General features: G+C 39.6%; 2 protein-coding genes across 2 annotated transcripts in view; both read left to right on the top strand.

Moving 5' to 3' along the window:
* apbb1ip (amyloid beta (A4) precursor protein-binding, family B, member 1 interacting protein) overlaps nucleotides 1–2,015 on the top strand; it is a 47,047-nt gene extending 45,032 nt beyond the window's left edge. Inside the window, exon 14 of the mRNA XM_053494324.1 lies at nucleotides 1,152–2,015. Coding sequence (XP_053350299.1) covers nucleotides 1,152–1,730 — 579 coding nt within the window. The 3' untranslated portion in view covers nucleotides 1,731–2,015. The remainder of the gene's footprint in view (nucleotides 1–1,151) is intronic.
* A 7,759-nt stretch (nucleotides 2,016–9,774) lies between these two features.
* Nucleotides 9,775–14,549, top strand: pdss1 (prenyl (decaprenyl) diphosphate synthase, subunit 1). Its single transcript, XM_053493891.1, has 9 exons — nucleotides 9,775–9,893; nucleotides 10,042–10,172; nucleotides 11,227–11,368; nucleotides 11,481–11,592; nucleotides 11,697–11,806; nucleotides 11,898–11,978; nucleotides 12,092–12,205; nucleotides 13,213–13,293; nucleotides 13,852–14,549. The coding sequence occupies exons 2-9, from the start codon at nucleotides 10,120–10,122 to the stop codon at nucleotides 13,990–13,992; spliced, it is 834 nt and encodes a 277-aa protein (XP_053349866.1). The 5' UTR covers nucleotides 9,775–9,893; nucleotides 10,042–10,119; the 3' UTR covers nucleotides 13,993–14,549.
* Nucleotides 14,550–14,941: the final 392 nt, after the last annotated feature.

Below are 14,941 nucleotides of genomic sequence, written 5' to 3'. Positions count from 1 at the left end.
ACTGTGATATCTGAGTAATCACACTCACATGAGGAAAAAAATATTATAATTTAGCTTATAAATTTAATTTGTGCATTGTGAAAGTCTGTATGAATTAAAAATACTGTTAAATGTAAAAGTCTGCATGGATTGTAAATTAATTCTTTTAAAAAAAATGCTATAAAACACACACCTGTGTCTATATCTGTGATGACCTTTTGACCTGCTTAAGACATAACAAATCCAGAAAGGTGTTTGAGACGAGGGTGTCAGGATTTAGCTTTTCAGCCCAAATGCAAATCTTTTTTAAAAAGAAATCCAGATGTGTATAGTCCAGTTACTTAACTACGTACTGTACCTTAAGTATCTGTACTATATTTGAATAGTTTTATTAGTAGATTTTTTTCTTTTTCTCTATTACAAGTCAAAAGTTTGGACACACCTTCTACAGTAATTCCATGGTCTTTCCTGATTCAATGCTTGCAAAAGTATTCACACCCCTTAAAATGTCTTTTTATTGGGGGTTTTATAACTCAAAGTGGCACATCATTGTAAAATTATAAATGGTTCAATATATATATATATATATATATATATGAAAAGTGTGGTGTGCATTTGTATTCAGCCCTGAGTCAATACTTTGTAGAATCACCCTTCACTGCAATTACAGCTGAAAGTCTTTGGCAGTACAGTATGTCTATACCAGCTTTGCACATCTGGGAAGGTCGATCACATACAGTATTACGTTTACATTTGTGGTTGTAACGTGACAAAATGTGGTTCAAAGGGTTCAAGGGGTATGAATACTTTTGCAAGGCACTTTAGCGACCAGAAGCTTAGTACTTTTGATACTTAAGTGAATTTGAAGGTAAATACTTTTGCTCAGTTAGAAATGGAAGTGGTGGACTTTTTCTTTTATTTGAATAATATTGCATTTAGGCATTTTGCAGATGCCCTTATCCAGAGCGACTTACATTCGTATTTCATTATACTGTACATGCGAGCAGTTAATCTTTTAAGGGCCTTGCTGAAGGGCCCCACAAGGACAACTTCGGGATTTGAACCTAGGACCTCCTACAAACCGTAGTCCAATTCCAACTAGCATTCTACTAGCATTTTAAACATTTATACATATGATTAATCTTTAAAATTTGTCCTCTTGTGTGTTTAAGGCCTCAGCATTCCTTCCGCCACCTGCAGCTGACATCCTGCCCCCTCCCCCACCGGACCCCACCCTGCCCCCACCTCCTCCTGCTCCACCCTCCATGGCTTTAAAGAAGCAGCTCCCACCACGTCCCCATCAGCAAGCCATGCCTACTTTCCCTGCTCCACCCTCAGACTTTCCGCTTCCTCCACCCCCGTGCAATGACATGGAGCTTCCTCCTGACTTCCTACCTCCACCTCCTCCCATGATGTCAGGAGATCTACCTCCACCTCCTCCAGATCCGTTCCTCCCTCCTCCTCCGCTAGGTGGAGACCATCTTCCATCACCTCCTCCTCCTCCACCAGGTATAGGTCAGGATTATCTTCCACCGCCACCTCCTCCTCCACCGGCTGCAGGAGGAGGTCCTCCACCTCCTCCTCCGCCACCACCATCCGGAGGAGGAGGACTCAATCCTTCCACTGGCAGCCTGAGGAAAGTCGCACCTCCACCTCCAAAGAGGACTACACCGCAAATAGCGGCGCCCTCTGGTGGAGACTTAATGTCAGAACTCATGGTGAAAATGCAGAAAAAGCGAGGCGGGCAATGAACTTATGGCAAATTCACCATTTTCTTCTGCACAGGAGTTGACTTCTGTTATAAAACACCTGCTGTAAATATAAGGATTTGTCTGGGAACATATTTTATGGACTAAACCATGAGTGTTACACTGTCTTGCATCTTTCTTTTTGTAGGTGATATGGATCTGGGGAAAACAGGAATGAAATATTACAGTTAATGTATATTGAATGTACATTTTACGCACAAATGCTGATATTTCTGTGCGATGGGATGTGCTTAAAATAATTTGTAATAAAATATTAAACAAGAAATTTATTTTATTATACAGCATGTCTAATATATATGAATATGTTCAAGCGGTACATATTCATACCATCAACAAAGCATTGGTTAATGAACGATATTAAAGAACACACTGTCCTGCAGTGTGTGTGTGTGTGTTTGTGTGTGTGTGTGTGTGTGTGTCAACCAAGGAGGCTATGTCAGGTAGGACTTAAGTTATTTTTACTGCTACCGGAATATGAAAGTGGCGTTGCAAAAAAAATGTTGAAGCTCATATTCTTCTAAATTGTCGTCAAAGAAACAAAACAAAAACAAACATTAAATCACATGATCATATGTATCGGTGCTATTTTGCATCTGTGACTCATGTTTGCATAGTGAATTAAATTGGAATAACATTCTCATATTGCCCAGTTTGTGTTGGGAAAAAAGACAGTCTCAATCCTGACCCCTATATCTATATATTAATTAAAACATCATAATGCAAAAAATTACTAAAAACTTGATAGGTTTTAGGACCTACTTGTCTTTTTTGCACAGCATAAACTGTCAAAACAATGCATAAAGCAGCAGCAGATATTATCTTAGAATTTACTAGCATAAGTACCCGTCGTTGATGGGGAAAAGAGTTTGTAGAAATAGTTTTAAAAATTTAAGCTAAAAATAATCTGATTAATGTAAACTTTAATGTAATCAGTGATATTATTATTATTATTATTATTATTATTATTATTATTTCAGGTTAAAGCCCACGTACATGTCTGTGTGTCTTTCTGTACAGCGGAACTCAAGCGAAAGTAAAAATATGAACTAATCCCAGTAAAAATATCAAGTTTATCTTTTCTAATTAATATCTATTGGTGCAGGTGTTCGTTTACATTGAGCAAGTAACTTATTTTAAAGTAGATTATTAAATCCACCATGTAACTGTTCATTACAAAAGCATTACGAAAAATCAAATCCTGATCTACCCGTTATCCATCTCCCTTTCACTCTCTTATTCTACACAACACGTCTAACAATAGATACGGTTCAGCACATCATAGTTACACAGTCTGCACATGTGCTTTGCCTTTGTTTGTAGAGATTTATTACTTTTAATTCTGTTTATTTGCTATAAAACGATGTATTGGCGGTTGCAAATGTAACGTGGCCCAATTTAACAACTGCCTGGCCCACTGCTCCACCCATACATAAGTATCATCTACAGTACATCACACTCACACATATACACTGATCAGCTCCAACATTAACACCAGGTGAGCTGAAGAACATCATTTATGCCTATGGGGACCAAAGGCTATCCTGTCTGGTCCCATTCTATTATTATTTTTTAAAGTCTGTCCTGACTATGAAAGAAAGGCATGAAACACCCAGGGGCTTAGCCGGAACTTAACGAGTTCAAGGTTGTTGATCCAGCCTCAAAAGAATTTCCAGTTCTACATCTGACCAAGCACCCTTGGAGTGTTCCGGGCTGTCTGATCCATTGAGACCCGACCGATAACCTACAGCATCCAAAGAATCCACCACGGGGCAATGTCATGCCAGACACCACAGTTCACCCACAGAGAGGTCTTGTGGAGTCGAGAACCCACACAATACTGGGCTTGAGAGGTTATCTCAGGTCTCCATGTAGACCCACGCAGCACACAGCACAGCTATTCACAGGTAATCGATGTTATCCGTGTCCTCACCGCACCGAATCGTTGGCTTTTTAAAAAAAATAGCTCCATTGTATTTCGCATTAGCTCTGCCTTAGTGCTTTACTAATGATGTCAGAGTGCGTCGGCACCACGCACAAAACAAATCACAAAAACAAAGTGATTCTTAGCTAAAACTTTGGGATTTGGGTTAAGAGTCATTGTTCAAAGATCTCAACTTAGGATTCATCTTCATTAATTCACTTTTATTGTAGGTAATGTTTTGATTAACATCTACAATCACTTCAACTATTTTTAGTAATTCAATAGTAATTAAAGTTGAGTCGAACTAGAATTCAAATTAAATCGGTATGACTCTTGTTGCAACCATCTAACTTCATATTTAAAAAAAAAAAAAAAAAAAAAAGACCTGGATGTATACGAACAAATAAAAAATATCTCGAAGAGCAGCCGACCCTCGACTCTAACGCCCAGACTGGAGGTTTGCTAGAGACTAGATTAGCCTGCTCTCTCTCTCTCTCTCTCTCTCTCTGTGCATCCTCATTCTCCACTATGGTTTAGCCAGAGTGTGAAGCAACAGCGCAACCTGCAGGTAAAGTGTAGAATGACCATCAGACTTAAATATACTACAATATGCTAGATTTACACTCCAGTTTTAAGGACGTAACCACACCATAGCATATTCTAATGACTTTTAAAAGATAATAAGAATAAAATCTGAAAAGGACTTTTAAAATATGTAGGGTTTAGGACAAAACAACACAGGTTTTTTCTGTACATGGGTCAGAACTCGCTCTTTTAATTATTTTTTTCAATTATATTTTATTTGATACATTGGAGGATCCAAAACCAGTCTCAGAAAAATTTCAGTCCCAGACAGATTATTTTTTAAACTGAATTTAATGAAACTTCTGCAGCACTTTGATATCTACCAGAGGTTTAACCTCCACAATAAGTGGAATTAAAATGTTGTGTGAAAACAATGTTATGAACAGTTATGTGTGGGATTTAATAATCTACTTTAAAATAATCTACTAATGCGCTACTTCCTTAATGTAAACAAACACCTGCACCAATAGATATTAATTAGAAAAGATAAAGTGAATATTTTTACTGGGATTAGTTCATTTTTTCACTTTGGCTGAAATAACAGCGCTGAAGTGGTATAAGTGAATTTTAACACGCTGGAGTGGTTTTAAGACAAAACTTCATCTTTATCAGATCTACTTTTTCCATTTCTCATCTGTGATTCACTCTCCGATTACCGAACAGGGAGTGTATTTGTCTGAGCACCAAAGAAGGACAACTTAGTGTAAACAAGGCGTAAGATACTCAACCTTACAGAATGGGATTTCTTTGTATTAATAAGTTAGACAGAGAGTTCTGCTGTACAGAGAGACACACAGACATGTACGTGGGCTTCAACCTCAAATAATAATAATAATAATAATAATAATAATAATAATAATAATAATATCACTGATTACATTAAGGATCAGCAGGTCATTTTTAGCTCTTTTTTTTTTTTTTTTTACAAACATTCAGCTGGTATATACCATGGTATATAATCTATCTACACTTATTCCTTTTTTTACTTCCTCTCCTTAGTGTCAGTCGTTATTTTGTGCTTTCCTAATACCCGACTCGGTCATGCAGTTACTCAAGGCATAGCAAAGGGTTAATTACTACATTTCAACACAAGTTACAAAATACACATAGAGAAAGAATTGTGTTTATGAGTTGGTTTACTGTGTAGTAACTGTTACACAGAGGAAATGACACCACACTCAGGAGGATGTACCCGATCATGAACATTCTGACACACAAAATTTGACATCTAGCTTTGGATAAAGTATTAGAGAATAAAAAAGACATGTGGTTACCTTTCAATTCTGTGCATGTAAAGTGTAACCTAGTCTAAGGAATAGTGATGAGAGGAAAGATCACAAAGAGTCCACATGGCCTGTAAAAACACCAAGATTCGATAATATTTAATACGCCATCATACAGATCTGCACAGGACAAAGTGCATTAAAAAAAAATTGAAAAAAAAAGAAAAAAAAAAATATATATATATATATATATATATATATATATATATATATATATATATATATATATATAGCTCCTGTAAGTTTTAGATGAATCACAGTAGGGTGAGTGATGGAGGTCTTCTGGAGCTTGAGCAGACTGACATCACTCAGATTCCTGAAGGTCATAGTAAAGTAAGTTCTGAAAGTGTGTCCTCCATTAGCTACAAGAAAAATAAGATAGAAAAACAGAGAGAAAACAGAGATACAAAAAAACATGCTGCTCTCACGACAGCTATCATTTCTCTTTATCTTTAACAAATGAGATACTCATCACCCTTGTCATCGCCAAGATGCTTTTAAAAGTTTAAATGTTTAAAGAGAAAGAGAGAGAGAGAGAGAGAGAGAGAGAGAGAGAATGATAGAGATAGAGAGAGAATTTTACACATCTGTTGTATGTTTGGAGCTCTGTACAGTTGATGTAAGACAGTAAGACAAAACTCTCTTGGGCTTAGGATCTATCATCATGCTAACACAGAAACAAGAAATAAAAGAAGGACAAATGCCTCAACAGGATGTTTTTACTCATGAAACATATGTTTTATCCTTCACAAAGAAAAAACAGGTGCACTTACATTATCTTGTACACATTCATTCAATTAACTTTTTTAAAGTTCAGACTTAGGAATTTGGAGTTGAGACTTAGGAATTAGGAACATCTTGTACATCTTGTAGTATAGGCAGAGACTTCATGAGATCTAATAGTTCTTAGCCTCCATACAAAGTTTATAAACTGCAAAGAATGTAAATGATCATGCACTTATGTGTATGTATGTTGCTCTTCCTGATCATCCAGAGATCACAAGTTCGGTTCCAGGGTGATACAACAGCTACCCGTAGCCAGGAGACTCGGGGGAGAGACACGGTTTAACCACAGTCTCACATCAATCATCATAGCAACACAAAGGCCATCACAGCTATCTGTGAGAAACGGCAGATAGCGCTTTCCTCCAAGTGTGTTACGATGATCTCCAACATTGCGTGAGTAGCAGTCTTTAAAGATGCAGTCAGCTTGCATTACGTGTCTTTGAGGAAGCACATGATGGTGATAATTGTCACCTTGATGGAAAATTGCCCTAAAAGTTGGAACATGGTTGGGAATTGGCTATGGAACATCACCACAAGAAAAAACACAGAGATGAGCTTGAAGATGCCCATGACTGGTGAGAGAGAGATTAAGTTCCTCCCACCCAGAGTGCACAGTCAATTCTGGTAATTTTGAACCATTATGATTTATACATATTTCCTCACACTTTAGAAATTAATTTATATACATTTTATATTGTAAATATTTGATATGCAAGATTTAAATTAAACTGGATGTAATTTATTTAAAAGGTGCTGTAAAAGTAGTTTTAAGTCTTTTGTGTAGTTATTAAAAAAGAAAAAGGACTAAACTGAGTTCAGGATAAAAAAAATTGTTCTATGATTGAGAAGTTCATTCCCAGGACTGCCAGAAAATAGTTTTGCATCCCTTGTTATGACAATATGAATAATACTGTGTGACAACAAAAGTAATGAAAAATAAATCTGTGAAAAATCACATCTGAAATCATTTCCTTTCTTTCTTCCTTCCTTTTCTTTTTATGTGTTTATTAAGTCTCTTCAGTCTCTCCATCTTTCATCCTTTCACCCATCTCTAGCACACCTCTTATTAATGGGCTCCCCAATTTTCTTTATTAATTTTTAGCCCATTGAATTATCCTTCCTTGATAATTACTGATTAGAGGTGTGAAATAAGAGCACATCAATCAAGAGGCTTTGAAAAGCTTTTGAAAAAGACTTATGCCGCCGCTTGTAAATAATGCACCTTTAGCTGGATGATACTATGTCACCATGCTGCCAGTTCAAAGAAACCTAATTGTATAATTAAAAATAATAAAAAGAAAATCATAGATGAGCAAGCTTTAGTACTGTATATTTTGGCGCATACCATACAATCCAAGACAAAATTAATGATATTTATTGTGAACTGACACATGTGTTTGAGGTTCCCTTTTATAATAATTAATATTTCATATTTTGGTTTTAGAGGCTTACTCTATAAAAACGCATGTTTAAGGTAATTTATGGATCAAGAAGAAGAAGAAGGAGAAGATAATTTATCCCGAAAGATGTTTTTATCAAATTTATTACAGTTTAGCTTACTGTAACTAATGCTAGTTAATGTCTCGTCACACTTTATAAATTTTTGAAACATTTTAAAATGAGAGGTATAAGCCTTTATACTCAGATACTGTGAATTGTTGTGCTAGTTTAACTTATTTAAGTGCTCGAGGATGCTTGCACTCTGCTGTCGGTGCTGTTACCAGTAAGTGTGTAAAAGCCTCACAGCGAAAATCTAATTGTGGAGGATGACTCTGCTATAAAGAATATCAGGAAGTTGTTTAACTGCAGTCTAAGAAGGAATTTGTGCTGGGACGAAGTTCACATGCTTGTAGATAGAACAGCAAACATCATTTCTGCCATATCCAAAGACTCACTCACTCACTCACTCATCTTCTATACTGCTTTATCCTGTATTCAGGGTCGCGGGGACACGGGGCCTATCCCAGGAGGCTTAGGGCACGAGGCAGACATCCAAAGACAATTAGACATATTTCATATAGTAGAACAAAACACAACTCTATTTCTTTTGGATTTTGTGTTCCCCACCCCCCAAGACCATGTACACAGAATATTTCATGTTAAAATGCATTTTATACTGTAGTTTGTAGAGCACAGATTAATAGTCATTTCCGTTAACATCAGTTTATTCTAAATTTTTTTCCCAAAAGTCTCTTTCATTGTACACATGTGACGCTTTCTGTAAGCGCCTTTAAAATTCTCTGAGCGTGAAGAAAACCTGCACTCTCATAAAGTTTGTCAGATAAATAATACTGATAAAATGTTGTATATTTTCATGATATTATTAAAGATATGTTCAATTTTGAGTTTTTTTTTTTTTTTTAGCTGAAGAGATTATAATAGGGACAGGGCGAATTAATTCACTGATACTAAACTTGTCCATATTTATCACATAAACACTTCCAGTCACACCTGGAAACACTCAATAAACTTTGGTATGAATAACTTTTTTTCCCCTTTTCTCTCTCTCTCTCTCTCTCTCTCTCACACACACACACACACACACACTCTCTTTGTTTTTTTTCCCAATATTTTCTAAATAAAGAATAAAATACAATATGAAAGTGCACTGTTAATTTATATATAACTTTGATGTGAACTGATCAAAGACATTTGATAAAGATTATTGTTGTTGTTTTTCTTCCTCATTGTGAGATTTTCTCTCAGGCGGAAGTGAGAGCCACCTCTGGGGTCCTCGCGGAGGCGGAAGTGCAGAGGGCGGCGGTGCTGCACCGGGTTGAGGGCAAGATGGCGGCGCAGTGGCGGCGCTGCTGGAGGGGGCATGGAGCGGTGATGGGGGCAATAGGGGCAGTTTGTGGGGTGCAGCGGAGGCCGGTGACTGCGTGCGCGAGAGCAACCGGGGCAGGGCGTTTAATTACAGAGGTATGAGGAGAACACACACACACACACACACAGAGGGAAGTGCAGAAGGTCACAGTGGGAGTGTTTCAGCTCCTGTTCTGATTTCACTCTGAACTCACTTTGATCTCTCACACACGGATACATTGTTACTGGAACAGCGCGTGCGTGTGCGCGATCACTCTCATACTGATGCACTGTTACTGCACCACTGATCCAACACCTGTCAATCAACTGTCAGCTTACATTTACTGCTGTCATGGCAACATAATGTATATACCTGTACATCTACACACACACACACACATACATATATAGGTACACTGAACATCTCTCTCTCTCTCTCGAACACACACACACACACACACACACTTATACACTAAACACTCTTTATGTTCCCCCTCAGATGCTGTTCCCTGTCAGACATCCCAGCAGGCCTTGCGCTGTTCTACGGTCAGTATTACTCCAGCACTATTACTGCGAGTGTTTTGAGTGTCACTCATTCTGACAGGGTGGTGTGTGTGTGTGTGTGTGTGTGTGTTTTACAGGTACAGGAGTGTTTACCCCTCGCCCCAGACTTGCTGCTGTCGGGTTCACAGTGACGCAAAGTTAAAAGATCCTTTCTCACTGGCACAGGAGGACCTGAAAAACCTGTACGAGGACATTAAAAAGGTGTGTGTGTGTGTGTTATACACTCACTCGCCCGTTCATTAGGTACCCCTTCCTAGTACCCCAGGGATGGACCTTTTTTTTTTTGTCAAATGCTGTCCTACTTGTTCTCTTTCTCCTCTCATTAACGTGTGTGTGTTGTGTACTTCAGCAGCTACTGGTGTCCAAAGCGGAGCTGAAATCACTGTGTGATTATTACTTCGACGGAAAGGGGAAAGCCTTTCGACCCATGATCGTGGTGTTAATGGCTCGAGCCTGCAACATTCACAGCAACAGAGATGGGTGACTTTTACTCTTCCTCACTCTAGTGTGTGTGTGTACAGATGCCTACCCTATCTTCCACACTGAGATACACAGATCTCATCTTATATAAGATTCTTGTTCCAGACACCGGTTCTGGTTTGAAAATCAGTCCACATCAGCTTAATTCAATTCCAGGCGGCTAGCAATACTGCAAGAGTGGGGGTGCTGTTATGCTGGAATATCAGCACGGCTGTGATGGGCTTGTAGGCACAAGGGCGCAGCTCTCGAGTGTGATCTGACTTTTATTCAACAGTTTTTACGAAAACAATTTATTATTAACAGATTATGATTTTTTTATTTAACCAGTTATTTTGCTACACCAACACATATCCTTTCCTAACCTAACCAGCCTACCACTGACCGGTGGAACTAACTAACCCAGACCGGCGAAACTAACAAACGAAGTATTCGCCACCTGCGGAACAAACTAACTAACCGGCCCCGGTCGAATAAACTAATTAACTAACTAACCTCCACCTGTGGAACTAACTAACTAACTAACTAACTAACTAACTAACTAACTAACTAACCAACTAACTGCCCCCAGTGGAACTAACTAACTAACTGCCACCTGCAGATCGGACGAACTAACTAAATAACCACTTACTGCGAAACTAACTAACTAACTGCCCCCAGGGGAACTAACTTACTAACTACCCACCACTGGCGGAACTGGCAACAGCTAGTGTAATTAACAGGAGTGAATGTTGTAAATTCTTACTATGTAGCCAAACTGTGAGGACAATAAACCATGCAGGTGGTGGACAGCCCTGTAAATTTTCTCATTATATTTCCAATTATTCCACTTTACAAGATCAGCTTCTTTAACTTCTGCGTTCCAGGGTTAAATCCATGTCCATAAATGGACAGCTAGTTCACTGGGGTGTCCAATCCTTTGTTCCACACACCAAGTAGAGCCCTCGATTAGGTGTTAGAGAATGATTTGGGATTCAACCTTGTGTTAGAATCTGTTTTTAATACCATGGTCACTGGTTGTTCATGTGACTGACGATAATTTCTCGCTGTGACTCAGGGATCTGCTCCCGGCGCAGCGCTCCATCGCCATGATCTCAGAGATGATCCACACGGCCAGCTTGGTGCACGATGACGTCATCGACGGTGCGGATATGAGGCGAGGGAAGACCACCATTAATGAAGTGTGGGGTGAGAGAAAGGTGAGTGAGTTCATCTGTGGAAAACATCTGTATGAGTTGATGGAATTGATTTCTGGTGAATTAATTATGGAATCGTGTGTGTGTGTGTGTGTGTGTGTGTGTGTGTGTGAAGGCCATCCTGGCTGGAGATTTCATTCTCTCTGCAGCGTCCACAGCACTGGCACGCATCGGGAACACCGCCGTGGTGTCTGTGCTCTCTCAGGTCATAGAGGATCTGGTAAGAGGTACGACGAGAGAATCTCTACGCTTAATCACTTCAACTAAAATTAATTTTTATTTAAAAAAAAAAAAAAGGAGTCAACGAGGTGCTTCGTTATCTCTGTCACAGGCGAGTTCATGCAGCTGGGATCCAAAGAAAACGAGAACGAGCGCTTCAAACACTACCTCGAGAAAACCTTCAAGAAGACGGCGAGTCTCATAGCGAACAGCTGTAAAGCAGTATGTACGTTCTGTCCTCTCGGATAACACACCGCGGGCGAGGACATCCGGTCCAACACGTCCTCTTTGCTTTGTCTTCCTCCCTGTACAGGTGTCCATCCTGGTGAGCTCTGACCCCGAGGTGCACGAGATCGCCTATCAGTACGGCCGAAACGTGGGCATCGCCTTTCAGGTAGCGCCGTCACACACACTAGATACACGTACAGCTATCGGACACACACACACTTTCACACTTGCATGCTCACTTGGTGTGTGTGTGTTAAACTTGAGTTGATTTTCCTGTAGCTGGTGGACGACGTGCTAGACTTCACCTCGTGCGCTAATCAGCTGGGGAAGCCGTCAGCCGCGGACCTCAGGCTGGGTCTGGCCACCGGACCCGTACTCTTCGCCTGCCAACAGGTACCTCGCCCCGCCTCACCGACCTGACTCGTCTTTCACTGTTTATATATATACACACACACACAGACCTCATCTGAAAACACATCGAACACTTTAATATCGAAAGATTTTGGATTTCTTCTTCAGATAGTTTCTCACTTGGAATAATTTTTTAACCAGAACTCCTGGATTCCCAGATATTTTTTTTGTGGTCTGAAGGTGTACCTGGTGCTAAAACAACTTACAAAAGAGGATAAACAGAATCGTGTCAAAATTTGTAGCGATACTGTAAGGAAGGTGAAAGTTTCTTAAGGAGAATCTGTACTGGTGAGGAGACACGGATTCATCACTACGTGTCTGTGAGTAAACGGCAGAGTACGGAACGGAAACATCCACAATGGCCGACCGAGAAAAAGTCCAAAAGTCGACCATCAGTTGGAAAATTCAAACGGTTACATTTTTCTCCACCCCAGGGATTCTCAAGGGCCAGAAGTATTGGAACATTATCAGGGTAAAGGTTCAACAATCAGCCGTGCTCGTTACAGTGAGACGTTTATTGAAGAGCTGAAACCTAAACTTCAGATTAAACACAGAGGACTGATATCCGAGGGCGTCGTGATTTTGCATGACGACGCACGTCCAATTATGTGTGTGTGTCCAATCACGTCCAATCATGTCCTCCCTATAGTGCTGATCTCGCTCCATCAGACTTTTACCCGTTCAGTCCCCTGCAAGCAGCCCCACGAGGAGCTCATCGTCATCCTGAGTGGTAGCAGTGAATTATTTGCTGAGTTTGTTTAGAATTATAACTGGAAAAAATCTAAAAAAATCCTCATTCAAACAGAATCACAGTATAAATCGAATCGCCACCTGATAATATCGTATCAGGTGATAATATCGTATCAGGTGATAGTATCGTATCAGGTGATAGTATCGTATCAGGTGATCCCTGGTGATTTCCGTCACTACCTGTGATGGTTCAAAGCTGAAGTGTTTTAAGACTGAAATGATCAGACTCTCTCTCTTAGTTTCCAGAGCTCCACTCCATGATCATGAGACGCTTCGGTTCAGATGGAGATGTCGATCGGGCCTGGAGATACGTCCTGGAGGTGAGCGAGTGTGTGTGTGTGTGTGTGCAAGTGAGAGAGAGAAACAAACACCACCGAGAGCGGATATACAGCCAAAAAAATGTATACACACTTCAGGAAAAGAAAAATAGAGAATGATGTATATTATATACCTATAATATTAATATTACAATAATAATAATAATATCAATATATAACATATAGCAATAAATTTATTATTAAAATACTTATGCACGTTTTTTCTTTTCCTTAAGTGTGTGTACATGTATTTCTTTTGGCTGACTCTGTATCTGTGACGCTCTCTCTTTACTTTTACATATCGTTTGGGACGATTAAGGATCATACCAGCGATCGATTATGAATTATAATGTTGTTAAAAATTCCTAATACATGCCATGTTACATGTTTTTCCCAGGGCAGGACTTTTTAACTTTTTCAAATGAGTCACGAGTGCCAAGAGCGCCATCTAGAGCGTCTATCTTACAAACGATTAACCGTGAATGTCTTTATGAACTTTGTTGAGTATTACACGGTGTAAAAGTTAACTTTGATATAACTATAAACTGCGTGTCTGCTCAGAGTGATGGTGTGGAGCAGACGAGCTTCCTCGCCCAGCGTTACTGCCACGAGGCCACGCGCCAGATCAGCCGTCTGCAGCCGTCCCCTGAGCGGGACGCTCTGATCCGTCTCACTGAGCTCGTCCTCAGCCGGGACAAGTGAACCCACGTCCTCCAGAGCTTTGCTACAGGCAGCTACACACCTCTACCGTCACCTAAAAACACACACACACACACACAGCAGGGCGTCTGGTCTGGTCTTATCACACTCCAACTCGGACACCCACAGCAGCGTGAAGACGTGTGGCAGTCTGGGACTGGAACAGAAACCCTGCACCTTAAATAAAAAAAAAAGCTCCCGCGGTAACGCTAACCGCAAACAGAGGACGAGCGTGTTCAGCGCTAGCGTGGGTGAAGGATGTACTTCTGTACACGGAGGAGGAGGAGGCTTTTCAATATTGTATTTACATTGTCACTGTACTGTACGTGTCCTCTTCTACAGAAGCAGGGCATTATGGGATAGGAGGGCGCTTCAGGAGGCTTTAACATGTTCTTACAGACGCCTCATGAAAATCCGTCCGTCCCACAAAAAGGCCAAATGATGACGTGTGTAACTGATCGAAGTGTCATTCTGTTATTTATCATGTTCAGTAACAGACCCGGCCTTAAATCAACCATGACGACTCTGTGATATTAAACATGATATTTTTTTAAGTTAAACAGTCTGTTTGTGCTTTTTTTTTATTCCTGTAAAACACCAAGCTTTGTTTTAAAAGAATTCAGAACACATCAAAATACAGATAAGGGACACATATCGAGAAAAAGAAATTTTTTTAATTGATACTTGTTATTGTCACTTGTTTCCTGTTTTTAGTTGCATCTGCGTGATTTTTAAGTAAGATTCAAAGTTGTTAGTTTTATTTTTTGTCCGAGTTGCAAAGATGTTCAAATGTAAGCTTTATACTGGAAAGTCAAAAATATCGCAGTTCCCACTTGGACGTAAATACGTACATCACCTCATTAAAAAAGTTAGCAACTTTATCTGCGCTGTTATACAGAGACCTAAATGTATTAGAGATGTGCAAGGAGCCTCCAATAACAAACATAGACTC

Source organism: Clarias gariepinus, chromosome 4, assembly GCF_024256425.1.
Source record: "Clarias gariepinus isolate MV-2021 ecotype Netherlands chromosome 4, CGAR_prim_01v2, whole genome shotgun sequence".
Classification (NCBI taxonomy): domain Eukaryota; kingdom Metazoa; phylum Chordata; class Actinopteri; order Siluriformes; family Clariidae; genus Clarias; species Clarias gariepinus.
Note: the sequence above shows the minus strand (reverse complement) of the source record. Positions and strands in the feature narration are given on the sequence as shown.